Raw genomic sequence first — 20693 nt, 5'->3', positions numbered from 1 at the left:
ATCTTGGCCGTAAATGTTCAGCCATCACTTTTTCAAAGGATTCCCTGTCCGTCTACTAGGCGGCCTGCCCGCTGTATTTAGATGTTGGTGGGTTCATGGACAAAGACTGTCAGAGTGCCACCATCACCTTCAGAATTTCTTACCCACGTCGATGGTGCGATAAGGAAAAGCAGCTGTCGGAGGGAGTACCGCCACTTTGTCCACCCGGCCAATCATGATGTGCCTTCCTGCCAACACAACTGTGGCGTCAAAACCTCCAAACCTGAGTTGTCGGATTACAATGTATATAAGGCAGAAATATACCTTTACGCACTTTTACACTTCCTTTTCCACCTTTAACTGATCATCCAAGTCCTGCTTCAGCTGTTGCTTGACTACGAAACAAATCAACCCAGCTGTGGCCAGAATCGAAGTTAAGCTCCTCTCTTACCTGTTACCTTTTCACTTGTGTGATAACATTTGTTCTGGGCTCGTGCCTTTACAAGCAATAGAATATCAATGTGCAAGCAGATGTGTGTAATGCTGATGTTTAAGAAAAGTAAAGAAACACACCTGTATGATTATATTGTACTTCGAAATCTTGTGCAGGCTGCCTTAAAAAAATCGACAGTCACACGAAAAAGGCATCAATCCAAAAATCTAAAAGTGACCATGTAGGTGTGTTCAAATAAATTGTCAAACTAAAAACATGTCCATTACATATCATTTGGATAAGTGAAATGGAACATAATGTAGAACGTGCACAAAACCAGGTGTAAGATTTACTTTTTAAATACCTGTAAAATTAATGTCAGTCACAAACTGGAATCAGTGAACATAATAATCCCATTATATTTTAAGGTGTAATGCATATGGGTTTATTCTCATCACTTAACAAGTTGGAAAAACAAACCTGTATCTATTTGTTGGTGCACGTTTCTATTATCATGATGAATCCTTGCATCTAAATTCAAAAGAACATCACATACAATTTGACCAGTGTATGCACTTCATAAAGATGACCTAAAAAATGTTTTTGCATGCCCTGCCATAATGGTAATTAAAATATGTACTTCACATTTTTGTCATAAACATTTCTAGGAATCAAACAATTGCAAATGAAAATTAATGTCAGTACAAACTTGTTGCAAATATAGTGGTTTTATTATCCATATGAGATACTTCTCTCAACAAATAACTTTTAACAAAAAAAGAAAACCAAGTATCTTAGTGCTCTGCCCTTGGTGAAAACGTGCCTCCTATCTAACTGCCAAGGGAAACCTCCTCAGGAAGGGGCCTCTAGTGGGCACAGAGCAGGCACCTCAATGGACTTACTTGGGAGGGGTGGGTTTGGGGGGATGGGTTTGTAAGAGTTGGAAGGGCTGGCTTTGGAGGGGGTGGGTTTGTGTTTGGGAAGCATGGTTTTGTGTTTGGAAGGGGTGAAGATCAGGGCAGGAATAAAAGCTGAACTAGGATAAAGGGGTAGGAGGGATGTGAGAGGATTCAGCTTTGGGGTTGAGTGAGTTGGAGTGTGTGATGTGCATTTGTCTGTTGCCAAGCATCTGGTACAAATCTACATAAATGACTTAAGATTGAAGCAAAGAACTCCCATTTGTTATTTTTAGTCCCTGACCATAGATCTAAGACCCTGCTAGAGTTCGTAGCACAGTAACAGGTGAGTATAAAAATCCGGTAGTTTGACATCAGATAGAAAACCTCCCATCTGAATTATAAATTCAACATTTGAAATTGTCTATTTTGGTTTCTTGCCAACTGCAACGACCTTCGGATGCTATAACAGCAGGAAGTGTGGAAGGAGGAAGAGGACACACATTCCGCCAGCACTCCTATCTACCTGCAAAAGCATCAGATAGCTACTCTTATTTGGCAAAAAGGAGAAAGCATAGGCAGTTTGGTAAGGAATGTGAAGAAATGGAGCTGTATATGCTGCCAAAAGGCATGGTATGATCCACTGTCACAGCAACACAGAAATGTAAACAAAAGGTCCCCGGTAGAGCAGCTTGTATATTGAGGAAATAGGAGGTGTAGGAGTAGATTTTTCTCTTTTATTTTGCATGGGGCAACCACTTTAAGGTGATCTCAAATCTTGCACCTACATTAACAAATATAACTTATAAAGGTGATCCGATGATAATGAAATAGGATTACAATCTTTTAATTTATGATACACTGTATATGTTTCAACATGATTTACATACTAACAATATACATTTTAATAATAAAAGTAAAATATTTTGGGCTCTAAATTGTTTCCCACTTTGTCTTTTCTTTGACTATCCATTGTGGATCTCTAGATTCTCCCAACAGATTACTAGTGATCACTCTACTTCTGCATTATAACACAGCATACTACACCTCCCACAATCTTACTTGTAAGGGCTGTTCACAAGGTCTCCTCCCCAGACCATGTTTTCTGTGCAGTCGAGGACACTGTAGCAGCCATCTAAGATAAACTGGGCAAAGGCGACAAGTGAATCCTGCACCAGGAAGCGGAGGGAGTCTTGAAGGTTGTACTTAATGAGGTCCATGAATTTGCGAAGCTTAGACATTTGATAGACCTCCCAGTTTTTCTCATGCAGGTTGTAAGCACCTTTGCCTACATCTCTCAGGCTTGAACGTACTGCATTCTTAAGGGTGCTGATCCAACTGTCCTTTAGAAATAACTGAACCTGAAATAAGAAAATGGAAATCACATAAAGAACAAGCCACAGCCAATGAGTGGTTCAAGTAATAAAGAAGTACGTGATACAAATGTTTTGTTCATATAACAGGAGCCCTTTCTTATGTTTATGCTTAAACCTCTATATTTTGTCCTTTGAGCATACACTTGCATCATCAACGTAATTAAGGATTTTTATTTTTTAAGAACTCTCAATTTCTACTACAACACTGGTTCATATATGTACTAAACATTATCTAGCATACAGAAGGTAACCAAAGCCCATTCAAAAACATTTGTTTATGGATTTAACATAGGTACTTTGAAATAACGTGGATGCTATAGAAGTAAAGAATTTTATTTATTCATGTGTAAATATAAAGAGCTGGAACCAGTGTGTAACTGTATCACTAGTTTTTCTGTAATAGTATCCTCCTTACATTCATAGCAGCTAGGAAATCATTTCTTACCACCAGGGTGATTCCAGAACATTTTTCAAATTAGACCTCTAACTGTTTTAAAAACCAGCAAGACCATGTGATCTAGGGACACAAAAATGCATTTTTGCATCTGTGAAGAGCACTCTGCTCCTCGTAGTTGTGCACCTGTATTTCTTCTAAAAACTGTTCCTAATTCACAAAGAGGACCTGCATGCAGGAGGAAGGCAGGCTTTGCAACATGATTGCTTAACTGCCTGTCCTAGCTCTGCCTTCATGAATAGTAAAGCAGCAGTCATGCGTCTGCTACTTTATCATTGATTGGCCTGCATTGGTGACATGCGTGGAAGGACAGAGGACTGTCAGTATCAACAGCCCTACTACCCTCTTCGATCATGTGGCAATTTGAAAAAAATCCCACCTGACCTTTATGAGTCCCCTGATTCTTCTATTCAGTACTGTGATTATTTAACTCTGCTACAGGCTGAGGCCATTCAAGAGGCCTGAGATCCATTTGCTCCAATTGTAATTCTTTTCTCCTCTGAACTGTCAGTTAATATAGGATTGGTCTGAAACTTAAGCAGAAATATGAAATAGCTGTTTCATTGTAAATTGGCAGTGCATGTTTAAAGTCATACTTGTCTGGCCACAGTTGCACTTGCTTTATCTGTGCTTGTATGATGCGTAATGGTAGGACTAAAGGCTATGCACTTATGTAAAATGGATCAGTTTCCTGAATAACAAGAGGAGTCAAACTTAGCCTCAACTTCCCCACCAAATTTCTATACCGTATGGTGAAGTGCAGGTCTGGGGCCAGAATATGGTCCTTTGTTAGAAGATGTGGGACCCACATCTTCTAACAAAGGACACTCCGATACGAAACATTATACTCGGACGAGGGCCTTGTTCACTGTTTTTAATTAGGATAGGAGACCCCCAGAATAAACGACTTCTTGCTAGGTACTCCCAATTCTATTTCAACTCACCGCTGTACATCTACACAATTCTGGCCCCACACCTGCACTTCACCATATGGCTGTTGGATAAAAGATCTCCGATAAAGTGCCCCTTTTTAGGGAGCCCGTTGGGTATTGCACCACCGTCCCAACGAGGAGCAGCCCAATTTAATGAAGCCTGATACCTGAGAGTGTGTGAGAGGGCATTATAATCCAACAAATGGATTCCCAAATATAGACCCCACGTGGGCACAGCTGGACCCGGTCTTTTGTTGACTCTGTGACTCTGCCATTAGAGGAACGGCATAACTCTACTTCTTGGATACCATAAAGCAGGGCTGGCATGATGGTCACTTGCCTTAAGGTGAACAGAATGCAATGGAAACAGGAAAACAATACCCAGCTGATTATGTCGGTCCAAAAGGCAGGCTTACTTCATTGGCAACATGATGAACTTCAAAAACCCAAAACAGCATAGGAGCCATACATCCTGATTTCAGAACGTCAGTGCCAGATGTTTCAACAGCAAGCATTAATAAGTTGAATCCAACCTTCTCCTAATATATGCCTTCTTTTTTGGAAGGAGGCTCTTAACTCAAGGCTGGAAAAAAGTGTCTTTGCAAAACGCCTTTCCAAGACAAACGCCAAAAGAATTTGACCAATAGATAGAATGCAACTATTGTATCCCTTTTTAGGTTTCGACCTGGCGATCTGTGCAAGCAGTTCGCGCAGGCGAAATCTATTGTTTACATATATTGGCTTCAGGAACGTCCCCCGGCTCCCATTGGCTAGCTCCATAAAAATGGAGGCTAGCCATTGGGAGCCGGATCTGTCCGTCAAGGCCGGACTAGATTCGGGGGCGTTCCCCCGATTTTTTCCCTCTCCGCCTCTGCGATGTCGTCATCGCGGCGGTGGGCGGAGTTTCGTTTTTTTAATGGGTTTGTTTTGGTCATACGGCCGCCGGAGGAAGCCCAGGTGAGGGCTTGTTTTCTTTTTTGCCACATCTCAGATTTCGCCCCTCGCTAACCACCCCACCCCATTGCCCTCAGTTCGTGGCTCCTTCTCTAGGGGGTCTTTTAAAAATATTTGTTTTAATTTATTCGGTACGTGAGAACGCTTATCTCTTTCCTGTGACACTGAGCCACATGGCGGAGCGTTGCCGATGATCACTTCACTCGGCACACCTAAACTACATTTGCCCCCCCGTCCCGCTGTTCGTGTCCCCGTTCCCGCCCCCCTCCGCTGTCCGTGTGCTCGCCTGCCCACCCCCCTCCCGCTGTCCGTGTGTGTCCGTGCGAGTCCGTGCGAGTGAAATCATCCCAACACCCTCGCACCCTTCCTTTTTTTTCTTTTTTGCCACGTCTCAGATTTCGCCCCTCGCTAACCACCCCACCCCATTGCCCTCAGTTTGTGGCTCCTTCTCTAGGGGGTCTTTTAAAAATATTTGTTTTAATTTATTCGAGCTGCTGTGGGCGGAGTCGGCGTCTGGTCAAGGCCGCCTTCAGGAAGTCTGCTTTCAAGCACCTATTCCCTTCAAACGGGCTACCGAGGTGTTCCAGCTGCTTCAGGCCCTGGCGCCGGGGTCCTCCAGCTGCCTCGGGCCCGGATGCCCACTCGCCGTGTGTGGCAGGGACAGTTACGTAGCGAGGAGTCCGGGAGGGAGTCCTTCCTGGTGTTTTTGGACAGGTGTACACTCTGCCAAGGATACTGCCCACTCTTTCTCTCGCCCTCGGTCCATCACTCGCTTGGTCCGCCCAAGTTTACAAACAGAAAAGTGAGTGACTGCGATTCTCACTGGGCAGCACTTTCCTGATGTGGTTTTCTACATATGTTCACGCTGAGACTTTAGCTCTGCTGAAGCGGAAACTGTTTCGAAAAACACTTTTGAGTTTTGTGAGCGTGGTGGCAGTACGTAGCTGCCGCTTGCTGATACAGTGGGACAAAAATAAAGGGGATGGTCCTCAAAAATCAGAATTAGCTGAATTGTAGTTTTGCATCCGATATAGTCAGATGACAGGAAACAACAGCACTGCCTGTCATTTACATCTAGGACCTAGGCTTACAGTCAGCTAGGTGTTTGTTGAAACCTTCTTCCTCTAATAAATTGGCCGGGGATGATCTAATCAATTGGAAGAAGGTTCACAACATATATGTTAGTTTTATGTCTGGCGTTGGGCTTTGGAACCCCAGGTTATATCAGGTGCGGGTCTGTGCGATTGCACGGGTGAATGCCCACGATCGCTGCACGTGTCCATTTTCTCTAAGGATCTGTGGTAGCAGGTGACAGAGAACGTGATTACCTGTAAGTGAATTGTTCAAGTGTTAGAAGTTCTTACCCTGTTCATGCAGTGTCAGCTGCAGTGCACCCCTCCCTTCATAAAGACGGGGTACTTCGTGCTTTTTCCGGTAACAGAGTAACCGATGCTAGCGAGTTTAAGAATAGTAACTGCATGTAACTGGTCTCACCAGGGTCAGTGGTGATCAATGCATGCGGGTTCTGAATAGCGGCAGAAGCTCATAGGGGGAAGGCAAGGGTCAAGATAGTTAATGTCTTGAGCAAATTACATTGCCTTGGCCGTCCTTAAGCATTGTTAGTCTCCTTTTAGATTTTTGGGAGCAAGAAGGGGGAAGGAAGGGAGAGAATCGGGTGCTAGAAAAGTTTACGCTATATAAAACTGCATTAAGTAAAATAAATACTTGCACCCATTCACAGCATTATCGGAAAAAGTGTGGGCAGAAGGTGAGGTGGGGAGCTAGAAGGGGGAAGGAAGGGAGAGAATCGGGTGCTAGAAAAACTCGAGGAAGATTACTTCATATAATTTTTTACACCTCGTTTTATTTTATTTCAATTGTAACAGATCTTTGTGTAGAGTGCAGAGTAGTGAGTGTGCAGAGTAGTGAGTGCACAGTAGTGAGTGTGGAGAGTAGGGAGTGCAGAGTAGGGAGTGCAGAGTAGGGAGTGCAGAGTAGGGAGTGCAGAGTAGGGAGTGCAGAGTAGGAAGTGCAGAGTGACTAGGGAGTGCTAGAGAGTGCAGAGTAGGGAGTGCAGAGTGACTAGGGAGTGCTAGAGAGTGCAGAGTTACTAGGGAGTGCTAGAGAGTGCAGAGTGAGTGCAGTGTGACTAGGGAGTGTTAGAGAGTGCAGAGTGAGTGCAGAGTGACTAGGGAGTGCTAGAGAGTGCAAAGTGACTAGGGAGTGCTAGAGAGTGCAGAGTGACTAGGGAGTGCTAGAGAGTGCAGAGTGAGTGCAGAGTGACTAGGGAGGGCTAGAGAGTGCAGAGTGAGTGCAGAGTGACTAGGGAGTGCTAGAGAGTGCAGAGTGACTAGGGAGTGCTAGAGAGTGCAGAGTGACTAGGGAGTGCTAGAGAGTGCAGAGTGAGTGCAGAGTGACTAGGGAGTGCTAGGGACTGCAGAGTGACTAGGGAGTGCTAGGGACTGCAGAGAGACTAGGGCGTGCTAGGAAGTGCAGAGTGACTGCAGAGTGACTGCTAGGGAGTGCAGAGTGACTGCCGAGATTAAGCTAATGGCAATGTAAATGACAATGCCATTTATTTATCTGTTTTCAAAACCAACACATAAATACAAATTTTGTCATTTACAATGCCAATAGCTCTAACTTTTCCAAAGGCGAAACCATTGCATTGTAAATGCTTGTTAAATTCTGGAATGATAATGCTGCCTTTCCAAGACACCTTGAGCTTTCATTGTCTTCTTTAGATGAATAGTGTTATGTGCAAGACTCCTTATCGCATTCGTGACTAGATGTATCTTGGCTGAAACAGCAAAGGATGCAACTTTGTCAAAACAGTTTGACAGGAAGTTTTGAAAGAGAACCCTTGGCGCTGCAACAAGTTGACTGAACGCTGAAGAGTGCTCGCTACTCGTTACATCTCCATAGTCAGTTAGTCAGGAAAAGAACATCAAGATTCTTCTCCTGTATACATGCTCAGCAACCTCCACAAGCACTCAGTGCTTACTCCTGAGGCAGATTTTGAGCAGCACGTAAGGGTCGTGAATTGGTAGTATAAATTCCCGGTCAGCGAAATTAAATAATGCTTGCCTTACTAGATTGTGGAACCACACTCCTCGAAAAACAACAGCGGACAGAAAGAAGATGTCCTTGAAAAAAAACTGTAAACCTAACTGGGTGTGTTCAACTTAACTGCTTGAAAATAGACCCGGTGTTTCTTTCTCACTAAGGAATTTCCAGAATAATTATAATGATTAATGTGGGGTATGGGTAAAACAACATTATTCTCTAATAAACTACCTTTTGTAGAGGGAAATCGTGAATTAGTAAGACATTGTTTGAGGGAAGGAATGTTGTAAATAAGTGAAGACTATGGCCTACTGACATTGTCTGTAGAGTACTACCGACTTTGCAATTTCTCCTCAGCCTCAGTGGCGGCTCCTCCGCTAAAGAGGAGCGGCGGCCAACTGCCTTTTAGCAGTGAAATAATGATAAATAAAATGATAATAACTCGACGTTATCATTTTATTTGTTCCCAGTGCGGCAGCTTTGCAGGGCAGGGCAGGGCTGCTCTGACAACAGGAGCAGGGGGATTGGTGAGCACAATTTGTAAGTGTGTGTGAATGTTTGGCTGGCCTCAGAGACCCAAGAGGGCCGGTCAAATCTTCATGCGCACTTTGCATTTTCTCCACCCTGGCTGTATAGCAGCCCGGGGGAAGAACATGCCCAGGCTACCACTGCCTGTCAGCGCGCCGAACCATGGCGCTCAGACCAATCACAATACTGCATAGTGGCGTTGTGATTGGCTATAGGGAGCGTGGATGTGCTTTGTGTTCCGGCCGGAGCGAGGGACTACGGAGGAGAGACACTGTGAGGAAGCGGCAAGAAGGTAAGTTTTTTTTTTAACATCAATTTGCCCCTGCCATCCCCCTAAACACCCTGCCTACCCCACCCCGATTATTGCCATCTGCCACTGCTCAGCCTGTGTGATATTTTGATATGCTTTACATCAATGTGATTTCGCAGTAGAATTCATGAAGAAGGGAATCCCTATTACTTGATCTGAGCTGCAACTGGCTGTTCTAGCAGCACCTCTTCAGTGGCTCAAGAATTGATAAGCAATGCTCCTGTTTTTCCATGTGTTGCTGACAATGCAGGAATTAAATCTGGAGTCAGAAAGTAAAGTACTTAAAAGAGTCTCTAAACCAGTAGAAACAGTAAATCTCTGTTCTGGAACCACATCTATCATCTTCTCATGCTAAGTTATATCACATTACATTTCTCATCAGTCTTTAATACAAAAAGGACAAGGTAAATAATGGTCTTTGGAATCTTAAGACAGGTGTCCACTTCTTTACAGAAGTACTCAGCTAAGACAATGTGGCAAGAATTGTCCGTAGCTCATTGCAGAAAAACAAGCAAGAACAGCCATGGAAAAAACAGTATCCACAGAGTGCCTGAGCCTGAGAACCGGCAGTGAAAACCTTAAATGAATGAGCCTACATGCTAGACTTTTTACAATTGTTGCAGATGAAATGTGAATGCGGGTGGGAAAATAAAGCATGAATAAAAATTAAGGGGATGGGTTTATGAACAATGGCCTGACAGAATAAAGTGACATATAAGCATGGTGTGATGATCCAATCAGATTTAAAAAATGTAAGATATTGAAACATTAATGGGTGGTACATTTTAGAATGAAAGGGATAATTGAGATAGTTTTAGTTAGTTAGAAGGTCGTCAATGCTGAGATGCTGTGAGCCGTGGGTGCTGTCGGAGTAGCGAGACAGGCTGGGAGAGATGCTGTGAGATGCTGATGAAGAATCGAATGCAGAGCCTACTATCCTAAATTAATTAGGATTAGAAAGAAGATCGCGGAAGAATCTTGAGGAGGAAGAGAGTGTCAGAGAGGAGTGCTACGCAGTGGTTGGTATTCTAGAGAGGTCATCTATCCTGTCCTGATTCCTGTCCTGAAGCCTTTGTCGCCTGAACTATCTCGGGGGACCCTTACCATTCCTTTGGCCAGGGGGTTGGTCTTCACACCATCATTGGTAACTATAATTTTGTGCTATTTGCAGATTTTCTTTTCTCTATGTCCTCTCCTTTCTGAGCATTGATCATTGCGTACATTCAAACTATGTGTTTAATTGAATTTTCTCTCCTATGAATGACGGTGACTGCACTGTGTATTTGAGATGGTTCACATGCATTTTGAAATGTAGATAAAGATTTAAACCTTTCCTTAGTCTGTGGTTATCTACATTAAGTAAAGAATAAGTTAACTTATGTCATCTCACCATTAACTAGTTCAGCTAATGATCCATCGATCAGAGGAAAGAACTTTTTGATCAGTGAAAGATTAGTCAGGAGTAGTGAAGAACTAATCTTGAAAACTGTGTGTGTGTGTTTATGAGCCAGGTGAGTTAATGGTATTGGAGTATCTGTGGTTGGTGAGCCGCTGGATCACAAGGACACACAGGTAAGCTACTATCCCACACCCTCGCCCCATCAGAAAAGCACATAAGACTCCACAGGGTACCAGACCTAAATCTAAAATGGAGAGACCTCACCCATTGTGTAAACTCCAAGGTTAAATATCGTGCTAAATCTACAGTTGCTAATGTAAATAATTGCGAACAGAGTTTTACAAAAAAACTCCTGTTCTTTGGAAGAAAGTAAGCTATGCATGGCAGGACTTAACCAGCCTCTTATCTAGCTTATTTATTGTATCGGGGGCGGTAATCATTTTGGGGAAACCAACATCGGTGAAGGACTTGCTGAAATAATTCAGGCCTGGAATAGAAAGACCGTTGTCCAAACTACAGCAATCTAAAATAACAAGTCTATTAAAACGTGCTTTATAATTGGTTCACACATTCACCCAACATAAGAGCGGGCTATTTTAATTCTATCTGAGACTTTATTCTAAATTAAGTTCGGAATGCAGAATGATATTGGGGCTGGATAGCGGGAGAACTGCCTGAAAATCCTGTTTTCTTCTCCCTGTATGGGGGAAATGTTGTGGTACCCCACAAACCCAGCGCCATAAGTACCTGTAGGGACACTGTTAGATTTCGGGGTCTCTAGTTGGCACAGGTAGGTACTTGTGACAAATAGGGACCCTTGCCTCTAGTCAGGATAAGGGGATTACACTCCTAAAATAACCCCTGCTCACCCCCTTGGTAGCTTGGCACGAGCAGACAGGCTTATCTCAGAGGCAGTGGGTAAAGCATTTGTGACCACATACAGTAACCCTGTGACAACACTACAAATGGACACCACACCAGGTTTTTATATAAAAAATAAGTATACTTTATATAGAGTTACCACAAGACCATAAACGACAAAAATACACAATACTGTTACTTTAAGATGGTAGATTTAGCTTAGTTTAGGTCAGTTCTTAAGATGCGACACTTTGCGTCAATGTACCTTAGGTTGCGTTGCGCTTCCACTACAAGCAATGTCACAGCGAGGGAAATGCGTCAAAGTTCAAGTACAAAGAAATAAAGACATGAAGATCTTCCAGATGTGGCATGCTTCTCCAGGGACGCGAGAAGTTCTCGGTTCGATGCGTGGACTGAAGCGGCGACACCCTTGTTCCGCGATGCGACGGGAGCAGATCAACTTGTGATACTCTTCTTCCACGATGCGTGAAGCTTCCGCATGATGCGACAACTACAGCGGCAACATCCACGATGCGACGGCAGCAGCTGAGAAGGCGGCGCACTTCTCAGGGATGCGAGGCGCTTTTCTTCGATGCGGTGCAGTGCAACAGTTCAAGTGGCGACACCCTCCCTTGGAGTTGCGACGGCAGGTACATCGACGGCGACACACTCCGACCTCGTTGCGAGACTCTTCTCTCGATGCGGTGCAATGCAACAGCTACAGCGGCGACACCCTCCTTCGGAGTTGCGACGGCAGCAGCAGCGACGGCGACACGCTTCCTCTTCGTTGCGGCACGCTTCTCTCCAATGCGGTGCAGTGCGACAGTTCCAGCGGCGACACCCTCCTTCGGAGTTGCAATGGCAGGCACAGCGACGGCGACACGCTTCTTCTCGATGAGTGGCGCTTACCAGCTCCTTGCGACACGCACTTCCTCAGAAGGCCCAAAACAGCAGCAGACACTTCCAAAAGAACTCTGGGGAGCTGGGGGTTGAAGTCTGTTGTCCCTGAGACTTTAGCAGGAGACAATCTCTTTTCCAAGCCCTTGGAGATCCTTTACAAGTAAAAAGCAAAGTAAACAAAGTTCCTTTCTCCTTCCTTTGGCAGTTAGGCAACCACTGCAGGCTAATCCCCCAAGCAGTACTTCAGCTTGGGAACAGTCTCTCCTCAGTTTCTTCAGGTTCCTCTCCTCAGTAAAGGTTTCTTCTTGTAGTCCAAAGTGATCTCATTTCATGGGATCAGGGTCCCAATATTTATACCCCAAAATCCTTTGTTCTCTGAGGGGAGAGGGGCCCAGTCCAAACCAGTTCTGAAGCACTCTGTTTACCAGACTTCTCCTTTCCTTTCACAGTGCAGGGCAGGCACATCAGATGCCCTACAGGAGGTGGAGCCAGCATTGTGGAAGGCAAGTACAGTCCTGGAGCACTTTGTTTACAGGACTCCTTCTCTTTTTTCAGTGTGCAGGGCAGAGACATCAGCTGCTCCCCAGGAGGTCGAGCCAGCATTGTGGAAGGCAGGAACAGCCCTATTTCAAGGTTCAGGTACAACTCTTCCTTCCCATCTAGATGCAGATCACTCTATTCACCACTGGGCTTACTCATCCAGTCTCTTGGAATCCCCCAGCCCTGTCACTCACAAAACCAGACAAAGGAATACACAACCTAGCAGAGGCAGGCTTGAAAGGTTAGGCAAGCAAATACCTACTTTCTAAAAGTGGTATTTGCAAACACAGAATGTTAAAACCAACTTCACTAAAATATGTATTTTATCATTCTGAGTTCAGGCATACTAAACTCGAATTCCTACCATGTTCTCTGAGTCAGTTAGGATTAAAATTAAAAACATGTAATAATCTAACAGCCCATTCTGGCCTATAAAAAACAGGTAGCCTTGTAATAGTGAAACACGAAAATGGCTGTAATTCACTATTAGGACATGCCACACACATCAGGGCTTGTCCTACCTTATACTTACAATGCACCCTGCCATTGGGCCTACCATAGGGGTGACTGATATTAAGAAAAGGGAAGGTTTAGGGACTGGCAAGTGGGTGCACTTGCCCAGTCAGCATGACAGTACCAGACTGCACGCAGGCTCTGCAATGGCAGAACGTAGACACATTTTACAAGGCTGCTTCTGTGGGTGGTACAACCAGTGCTGTAAGCCCACCAGCAGCATTTGGATTTACACGCCCTGGGCACACTCAGTGCACTAGACTAGAGTGTGACAAGTAAACCAAATAGGCAAACATGAAACCACTGGTTAATACGTCAATTTACAATAGGGAGCACTTGCACTGTGGCACTGAATAGCAGTGGCACAGTGCCCAAAGCATCTAAACCCAGCAAAAATACATGAGGCAACAGCAAAAATGGAAGGGAGACCAACGCCAATGGTGCCAGGTCTAACAGACACACTGCAGGTTATAACTCTTGAGGGAAGGGGAAATAGTGCACCTGCCTTCCTTCTCAACCAAGTTAGATAGGGACCTAGTTTCAGGCGGACTGCATTCACTTGGGGTGGCCAGGAATTGGAGGAACCAAAGGTGACACCCAAGTAACAAAAATTCTATACCATGCTCAGGGATTGCTCTTGCAGCTTTAGGGATGACATATTTCTCCTGCTTGGCCCACAAGAAATTATGTAAGACTTACCAAATGTGGTTAACATGTCAAGATTACCCATAAATGATACAAAAGGTTCAACCATAGTCCTGCAAGGCATGGGGCATCCTTACCAATAAATCAGCCTAGCCCGCATATAATAATTGCCAGGACAAAATAATTTGCAATTTTCTACACATTCTCGATAGAAATAGATGAGAGGGTGCTTAGGTCGTTGATGGAAATAATAAAAAGCAGGGGTGTCAAACACACCTTTGGCGCATCCCACTAGCTAGAGGGAAGACGTTAGAGAGCCCCAGATCGACCATACCGCACCCTGCCCCTTAGGTTTTCATATAGGGAATACAGGAAATTTACCAGGGGGGCTTCTACCCCAATATTAATTAAAGTCAGCAACAGCGTGCTCCTGTTCACGCAGTCAAATGCAGGAGATAAATCCATAAAGGCCAGGTATAGTGGACAGCACTTGGGAATGGTGCATTTACTCATTAGTGGAGAAGTGTGGCTCACTGGTTAGAGGAGGCATACCCTGAAGGGTCTTGACCCAATTGTCCATGGACTCGATAATTCTCGCTTCGGTGCCCACTCTAATCACGGGTTCACACTCTGCAACTCTGGGCATTAGCTTGCTTAATCTCCACAACGGGCCCCCCGCGGCGGGATGCCTGGTTTTCACCTTGGGGATGCCCAGTACGGGTTATCTCACAGGGAAAAGCCAGGACGGGTTCCCAAGGCAAGCGCTGAGATGCCATAGGGTAAGTTGAGCGCTATATAAGAACACACATACATACATAATCAAATGCAAGTTCAGGCACTGCTCCACTGTACCTAGCCTGGGATGAAAGCCGTACTGGCAAGGGGACAGAATACTATTATCGTTGGCCAAAGTTTGCAGGCAATGGAAAAGAACCTTCCCCAAGACCTTCACTGAACTATTGATAAGAGATATCAGCCTGTAGCATTAGGGAGGTCTTCTTTTTAAAAATTGGTTCAATTGTAGAAAGGATCCAGGAATTCAGGTACGTCCTACATAGAGAATTGTTAAATAAATAAGTGAGCAGGGGTCCCAACAAATGGAGGTTAGATTCAAGTAAACCCATAGGGATCCCGTCGTGCCCAGGAGCTTTACCACTAGAGTTGTGTCTGATTGCCTCTCTTTTTGTAGCAACAACCCAATCTATAACCAATCAAGCTGTTTTACAAATAATGGTTTGAGCGTAGAATAAACATGTCTATGCCTAAAGCGCTTCAAGGAGCTATGCCACAAATTGCTACCTCCAACAAGGATATTTTCCAAAACAAGTAAATGTAGCCCCACTCCCAAAAATATTTTCGCTGACTCCTCTTATGGTGGTAATTACCACCCCATATAGAATGTGGATTTACGGCAAGTAGGCTATTTTGACAACTAGCTGCCAGGATTTGTCTCAAAATCCAATCTAATGAGGTTATTGGCCTTCTTGACAGCTCTGAGTTGAAGGACCATAAAAGACACTCCTGAGTGACTTGCAATATCCTTAGAATGCACACACGTGGTAATTGAACCCCTATATAGCACAATATCCAATGCACTGCAGCTCCTTATTTAGTCATTTATTTGGGTGCCTCAGCTGTGCTCCTGAGAGGTGCCACATAATGCGCCTTGCCTATGCTTCTAATGATGTAACTGAGCAGTGTTAATTTTATAACACAACTTTTGTGTTTTCATGAACACAGCTAGTGTGCTTGTTAGCCCTCTTAGGCTCGAGATGACGTGGAGGGCTGATGGGGGTGAGGCATGATACATCTACGCGGTTTAGTTTAAAAACTTAAGACTCTGGAGGTGGAGGTTTCGATTTCTCATGTGAGGGGCGTAGTTCAACTATTATTCCCTCACACAGGCACACTCGATTTTATTTAGCAGACGTAATGTGCATGCCTTAGGCTGCATAGTATATCTGGTCATTTGTGGCTGTGAGGGCACACATCAGTGCATTTCTAAGTACAATGAGAAGCCACACAGTGCAGCAGGGGCAGAATCCCAAGCTCTGTCCCAGTTTCCTATAGGGCTGTGCTTTCTGTCCCATCAAGAACCTGAGAGAGGGATTGAGGTGGGCCTTTCCCTTTTAAAACCTGACCTTGCTGCGCTGCCGGACTCCTCGCTGGGAATCATAGTTTGCTTGTACTAATGTCCAGCACTAGATTCCTGCTGTGCTGCCGCCATGGAGCCTCCAAGATGCTAGCTAAGAAGGCAAAGTAAGTACAATAAAATGTGATTTTTCTATGCATGTGTATGCGCTTCTGAGTCTGTTTGTGAGTGACTGAGTAAGGTTGAGTGAGAGTGTGTGTGTGTGTGTTTGAATGTGTCAATGAGAGTAAAAGTGAGATTCTGAGTTTGAGTGTACGAATAAGTGAAAGTGAGTGTGAGGCAGAAAGAGAAGGAGTGTGAGTGCTTAATAAGGAGTGTGTGATTGGAGATTCTGAGTGATTGGAGATTCTGAGAGGGAGTGGGATTCCGGGGTGTAGCCATCAGTGGTGCTGTAGGTGCAGTTGCATCAGGGTGCAGAGTCAGCACGTGTGAAAGGGTGTTTGTAAGTGAGAGTGAGAACCAGTGAGCATCTGTAGGTTTGTATGAGTGATAGTGAGTGGGAGTAAGTGAGAATGAGTGAGAGTGTCAGTAAGAGTGAGAGGGAAGACAGTGAATGTGAGAGACAGTGCGAATGAGTGAGAGACTCCAGTGTAAAAGTTTATTTGTTTTCATATTTTATGATTGTTTAAAAGTTTGTTTGTTTTCATATTTTATGATTGTGAGTAGTCAGCCACTGCCCGCGGCATACTCAATGTATTTCTGGGCTTATGACGGCACCCAAGTTAACATGCGGCCTCTGGCATGTCGGAGAACTTTCTTGACATAAGGAAGGGCTCCCAAGGCAAAATGCAGACCCGAAAATATTGGAAGTTATACTTGATATATGGGAACACCTGTAACTTAACTATAGTTTGGCATGTTGGAGGTAATTCTTTGTCTTATAGATGGCAGCTATGGCAGACTTGGGTTGAGGGGGGTAGGTAGAGGGCAGCAAACCATAATAAAATACTGGCTTTGAAATACTGGAGGAACATTTTGACATATGGCCACCACGGTATATGGGCAGTGTAAATGGCAAACATTCTGATACCGGAAAAATGTATTGAATTCTTGTTATTAGGGTGGTACCCTAATTAAATGGTGACATTGGTAGAATGAAAATAATTCTTAACATATGGGAAACTATCAAGGGAATTTTTTTTAAATGGGGCTAACTCCTGGCTAGTATTGCACCACAATTAGTTAGTTGTTGACTGCATCCCTCAAAATTGTATCAAACTTTCAATCAAATTAACCTTTTATGAGTGTGTAGACTTGGTGTGTGCTCTGGCCTGAACACTTGAAATATTCACAGTGATCGCTGGTGGTAGCAGGCTGTCCAGTCCCAAGATGCACCGCCAAAATAGGCCTGTGGACTTTTGTTATCATTAAATAAATAAATACATCTTCTTGAAATCAAAAAAGGTGTGTTGAAGTTCTCCAATTTTACATTTTTAATTATTGATTAAATGCATCAATCTTCATTACCTACAGTCAATGTATTTAAACATCAAATCCGTTGAACATTCATATGAGTTGAAAAGCATCTTGCTACATCAATACCCAGTGCATTTCAGGTGCAGAACCCTTCGTTAAGGGTAACTGTAAACCAAATACAAATATGATATCAAGATCGCATAGCGGGAACCCTATCTAATCCACCGACGATGTATGGTGACTAAATGTGGATAACCACATGCACTACAGGCTTCCTATCACAGGAAATAAGGTTTTGATAACATACTCATGATGGCGTGCTAACGAATGGACAACAACATAAAATAAAATGTGCCCTTCCGTCCAAGGTCTAACTTCTGCGATGTTTTTTAGTCCAACTAAACACAGAGGGCCCGATTTGGATGTCCGGCCGAGGCTCTCCGTCCAACATCCTGAGGTTTCCCTCCAACCTCTGTATTTTGATTACGGTGGTCGGAGGGAAAACTGCAAGGAGCGGAAGGAGTAGTTTCTGTCCTATAACTCCAGTTCTGTAGTAGGGGTATCTCTGTTATAGTCATAATCTAGTGAATAGTCCCGCCCATGTGCGTGGACCCCGGAGCAATCAAAAATAATCTCTTAAAGTGTCGAAAAATGCAGAACTGCACAGACACTTAAGAGAGAATTAAAGACAGATAATGCAGCCTATAAAACCAGGTTACACTGTCCAGTACTTCAGCTAGAAATTCCACCAAAATCCACAAACAGCAAAGTCTGTCCAGATTTCCCTTGCTTCAGCAGCAAAAACCCTCTGGAATGATAGAGAGGAAGACATGGACAGACAAGCCCCATAGGCTGCCATTATGTGGCTCAAAACAGGATACTGTGCCTTTAAGAGAACTTTCCAGAATTTCGCAGTATCCCAGAATGCACTGCAGGTCCCTTTTACTTTCAGTTCTTTTTGAAGGCGTAACACGCCAGACCTGTAGCATTCCTTACATGAATATCTCTCTCCACCGGGGAGGCGGGCGGGCACTTATGACTATAACAGAGATACCCCTACTACAGAACTGGAGTTACAGGACAGAAACTACTCATTCTGTAGTAGGGGATCTCTGTGTATAGTCATAATCTAGTGAATAGAATGGCAAGCCCATCCCCACACCAAAGCGGCGGTGGAGAAAAGAGAAATTACACCACTATTGTGCGAACAGATTTCGCAGCGAAGCCTGCCCAACCTGAGCGTCTGCCCTGGCATCAGTGTCCAGGCAGTAATGCTTAGCAAAGGTATGGACCGATTTCCAAGTGGCCGCCTTGCAGATTTCTGCAATAGGAACATTACGGAGCAAAGCCGTCGTGGCAGCTTTGCCCCTGGTGGAATGAGCCTTAGGTTTACCCCCTAAGGACTTATTAGCCTTCTGGTAACACAGTTGTATGCAGGACACAATCCACCTCGAGAGGGACTGTTTAGAGGTAGCAAGACCTGTCCTGACTGATCCATAATTGACAAACAATTAGTCTGACCTACGAATATCTTTGGTCTTATCCAGATAAAATTTCAACACCCTCCTAACATCCAGGGAATGTAAAGACCTTTCCGCTGGAGATAAAGGGTTCAGAAAAAACTTAGGCAAAGTTATAGTCCGGTTGACATGAAAATCAGAAATAACCTTGGGAAGAAATTTAGAGTGAGTACGCATAACAACCTTAGCAGCATGAAATACAGTATAAGGTTCCTGGCAACACAACGCCTGAATTTCACTCACCCTGCGTGCCGATGTAATGGCCACAAGGAACGCCGCCTTCCAGGACACGTGCTGCAACGAAGCCTTATGAATAGGTTCAAAAGGCTCCTTCATCAATCTGGACAGCACCACATTCAATTCCCATGAAGGCGAAGGAAGCCTGACAGGGTGAACAACACTTACAACGCAACTTTTACATCGCAGAGCCTTTACAACGCAACCATTACAACGCAAACTATTACAACGCATTGCTCTGGGGGGCGCTCTAGGATAGGGAATAGGTTAATTTACTATCCAATAACCTTCCCTAGTGTCCACGGGGACTGGAGTTGGAATAGTAAATTAAACTATTCACTATCCAGCGCCCCAAAGCACTATGCGTTGTAATGGACTGCATTGTAATAATTGCGTTGTAAAGGCATGCAATGTAAATGCATGCGTTGTAACGTCATACATACCCTGACAGGAGGGAATACTTTCTTCAAGCCTTCCAAAAAATCTTTGATCACAGGGATCTGGAAGAAGGAAGTCTGTGAAGAGCATTTCCTGTAGGGAGTCAATGCAGCAAGATGAACCTTAATGGAATGAACATTAAGGCCAGACCGCGCCAAATGTAGAAGGTAAGGAAGGATGACGTCTTCCTTGCACGTCGTAGGGTCATAGTTCTTGGACTTGCACCAGATACAAAACCTCTTCCACTTGTAAGCATAGGAAGTCCGAGTGGAAGGTCGCTTAGCCTCCTTCAGTATGTCCATGCAATCTCCGGGAAGATTCAAATGGCCATATTGCACTATCTCAGGAGCCATGCCGCCAAACTCAAAGACGAGAGGTTGGGGTGCAACATCTGCCCCCCGAACTTCGTGAGAAGGTCCGGCCTGCACGGCAGCCGTATGTGAGGAAGGAGAGACCGGTGAAGCAGGTCCGTGAACCACCACTGTCTGGGCCATTCCGGGGCGATCAGTATCATCCGCGCCCTGGACCGGGACAGCTTGATGAGCATCGTTGGAATCAGGGGAATGGGTGGAAAAGAGTACAGAAAGCTGTTCGACCAGTTGATCCATAGCGCATCCCCCAGCGTCCCTTGCTGGTAGTACCTGGAGGCGAAGTCTCTGCATTTGCTGTTTTCGGTGGTGGCGAACAGATCTATGTCTGGAGTTGCGAAGACTTCTCCTAGTACTTCGTCGTTTATGACCCATTCGTGGTTTTCCTGAATCAGTCTGCTCAGTGCGTCCGTCTGAACATTCTGCACACCTGGCAGATGTGTAGCCGTTATCATCAGTCCTCTGGCCAGAAGTCAGTGCTAGATCGCCTGCGCCTCCTGCGACAGAGTGCGTGATCGAGCCACCCTGCTTGTTGAGGTAATACATCGTGGTCGTTTTGTTCGTCTGTACAAGCAGAGAGTTGGTTTGAAAGGACGGATGAAAGGCCTTCAGTGCCAAGTGAACAGCTCTGAGTTCCAGGAAATTGATGTGATACGTGGACTCCATCGGGGACCACGTTCCTTGAATTTGTAAGTCTCCGGAGTGCGCCCCCCAACCTTGGAGAGAAGCATCCGTCACGATAGTCTGAATGGGAATGTCCTTGTGGAAGGGGACCC

General features: G+C 44.7%; 1 protein-coding gene across 1 annotated transcript in view; it reads right to left on the bottom strand.

Moving 5' to 3' along the window:
* The window catches only part of DNAH1 (dynein axonemal heavy chain 1), an 822394-nt gene that overhangs the window by 639132 nt on the left and 162569 nt on the right, over positions 1-20693 (bottom strand). Inside the window, exon 11 of the mRNA XM_086939555.1 lies at positions 2371-2669. Within this exon, the coding sequence (XP_086795681.1) occupies positions 2371-2669 (299 nt within the window). The remainder of the gene's footprint in view (positions 1-2370; positions 2670-20693) is intronic.

Source organism: Lissotriton vulgaris, chromosome 9 (genome assembly GCF_964263255.1).
Source record: "Lissotriton vulgaris chromosome 9, aLisVul1.2, whole genome shotgun sequence".
Taxonomy (NCBI): Eukaryota; Metazoa; Chordata; class Amphibia; order Caudata; family Salamandridae; genus Lissotriton; species Lissotriton vulgaris.
The sequence above is the reverse complement of the archived record's forward strand: the minus strand, read 5'-3'. Positions and strand labels throughout refer to the sequence as shown.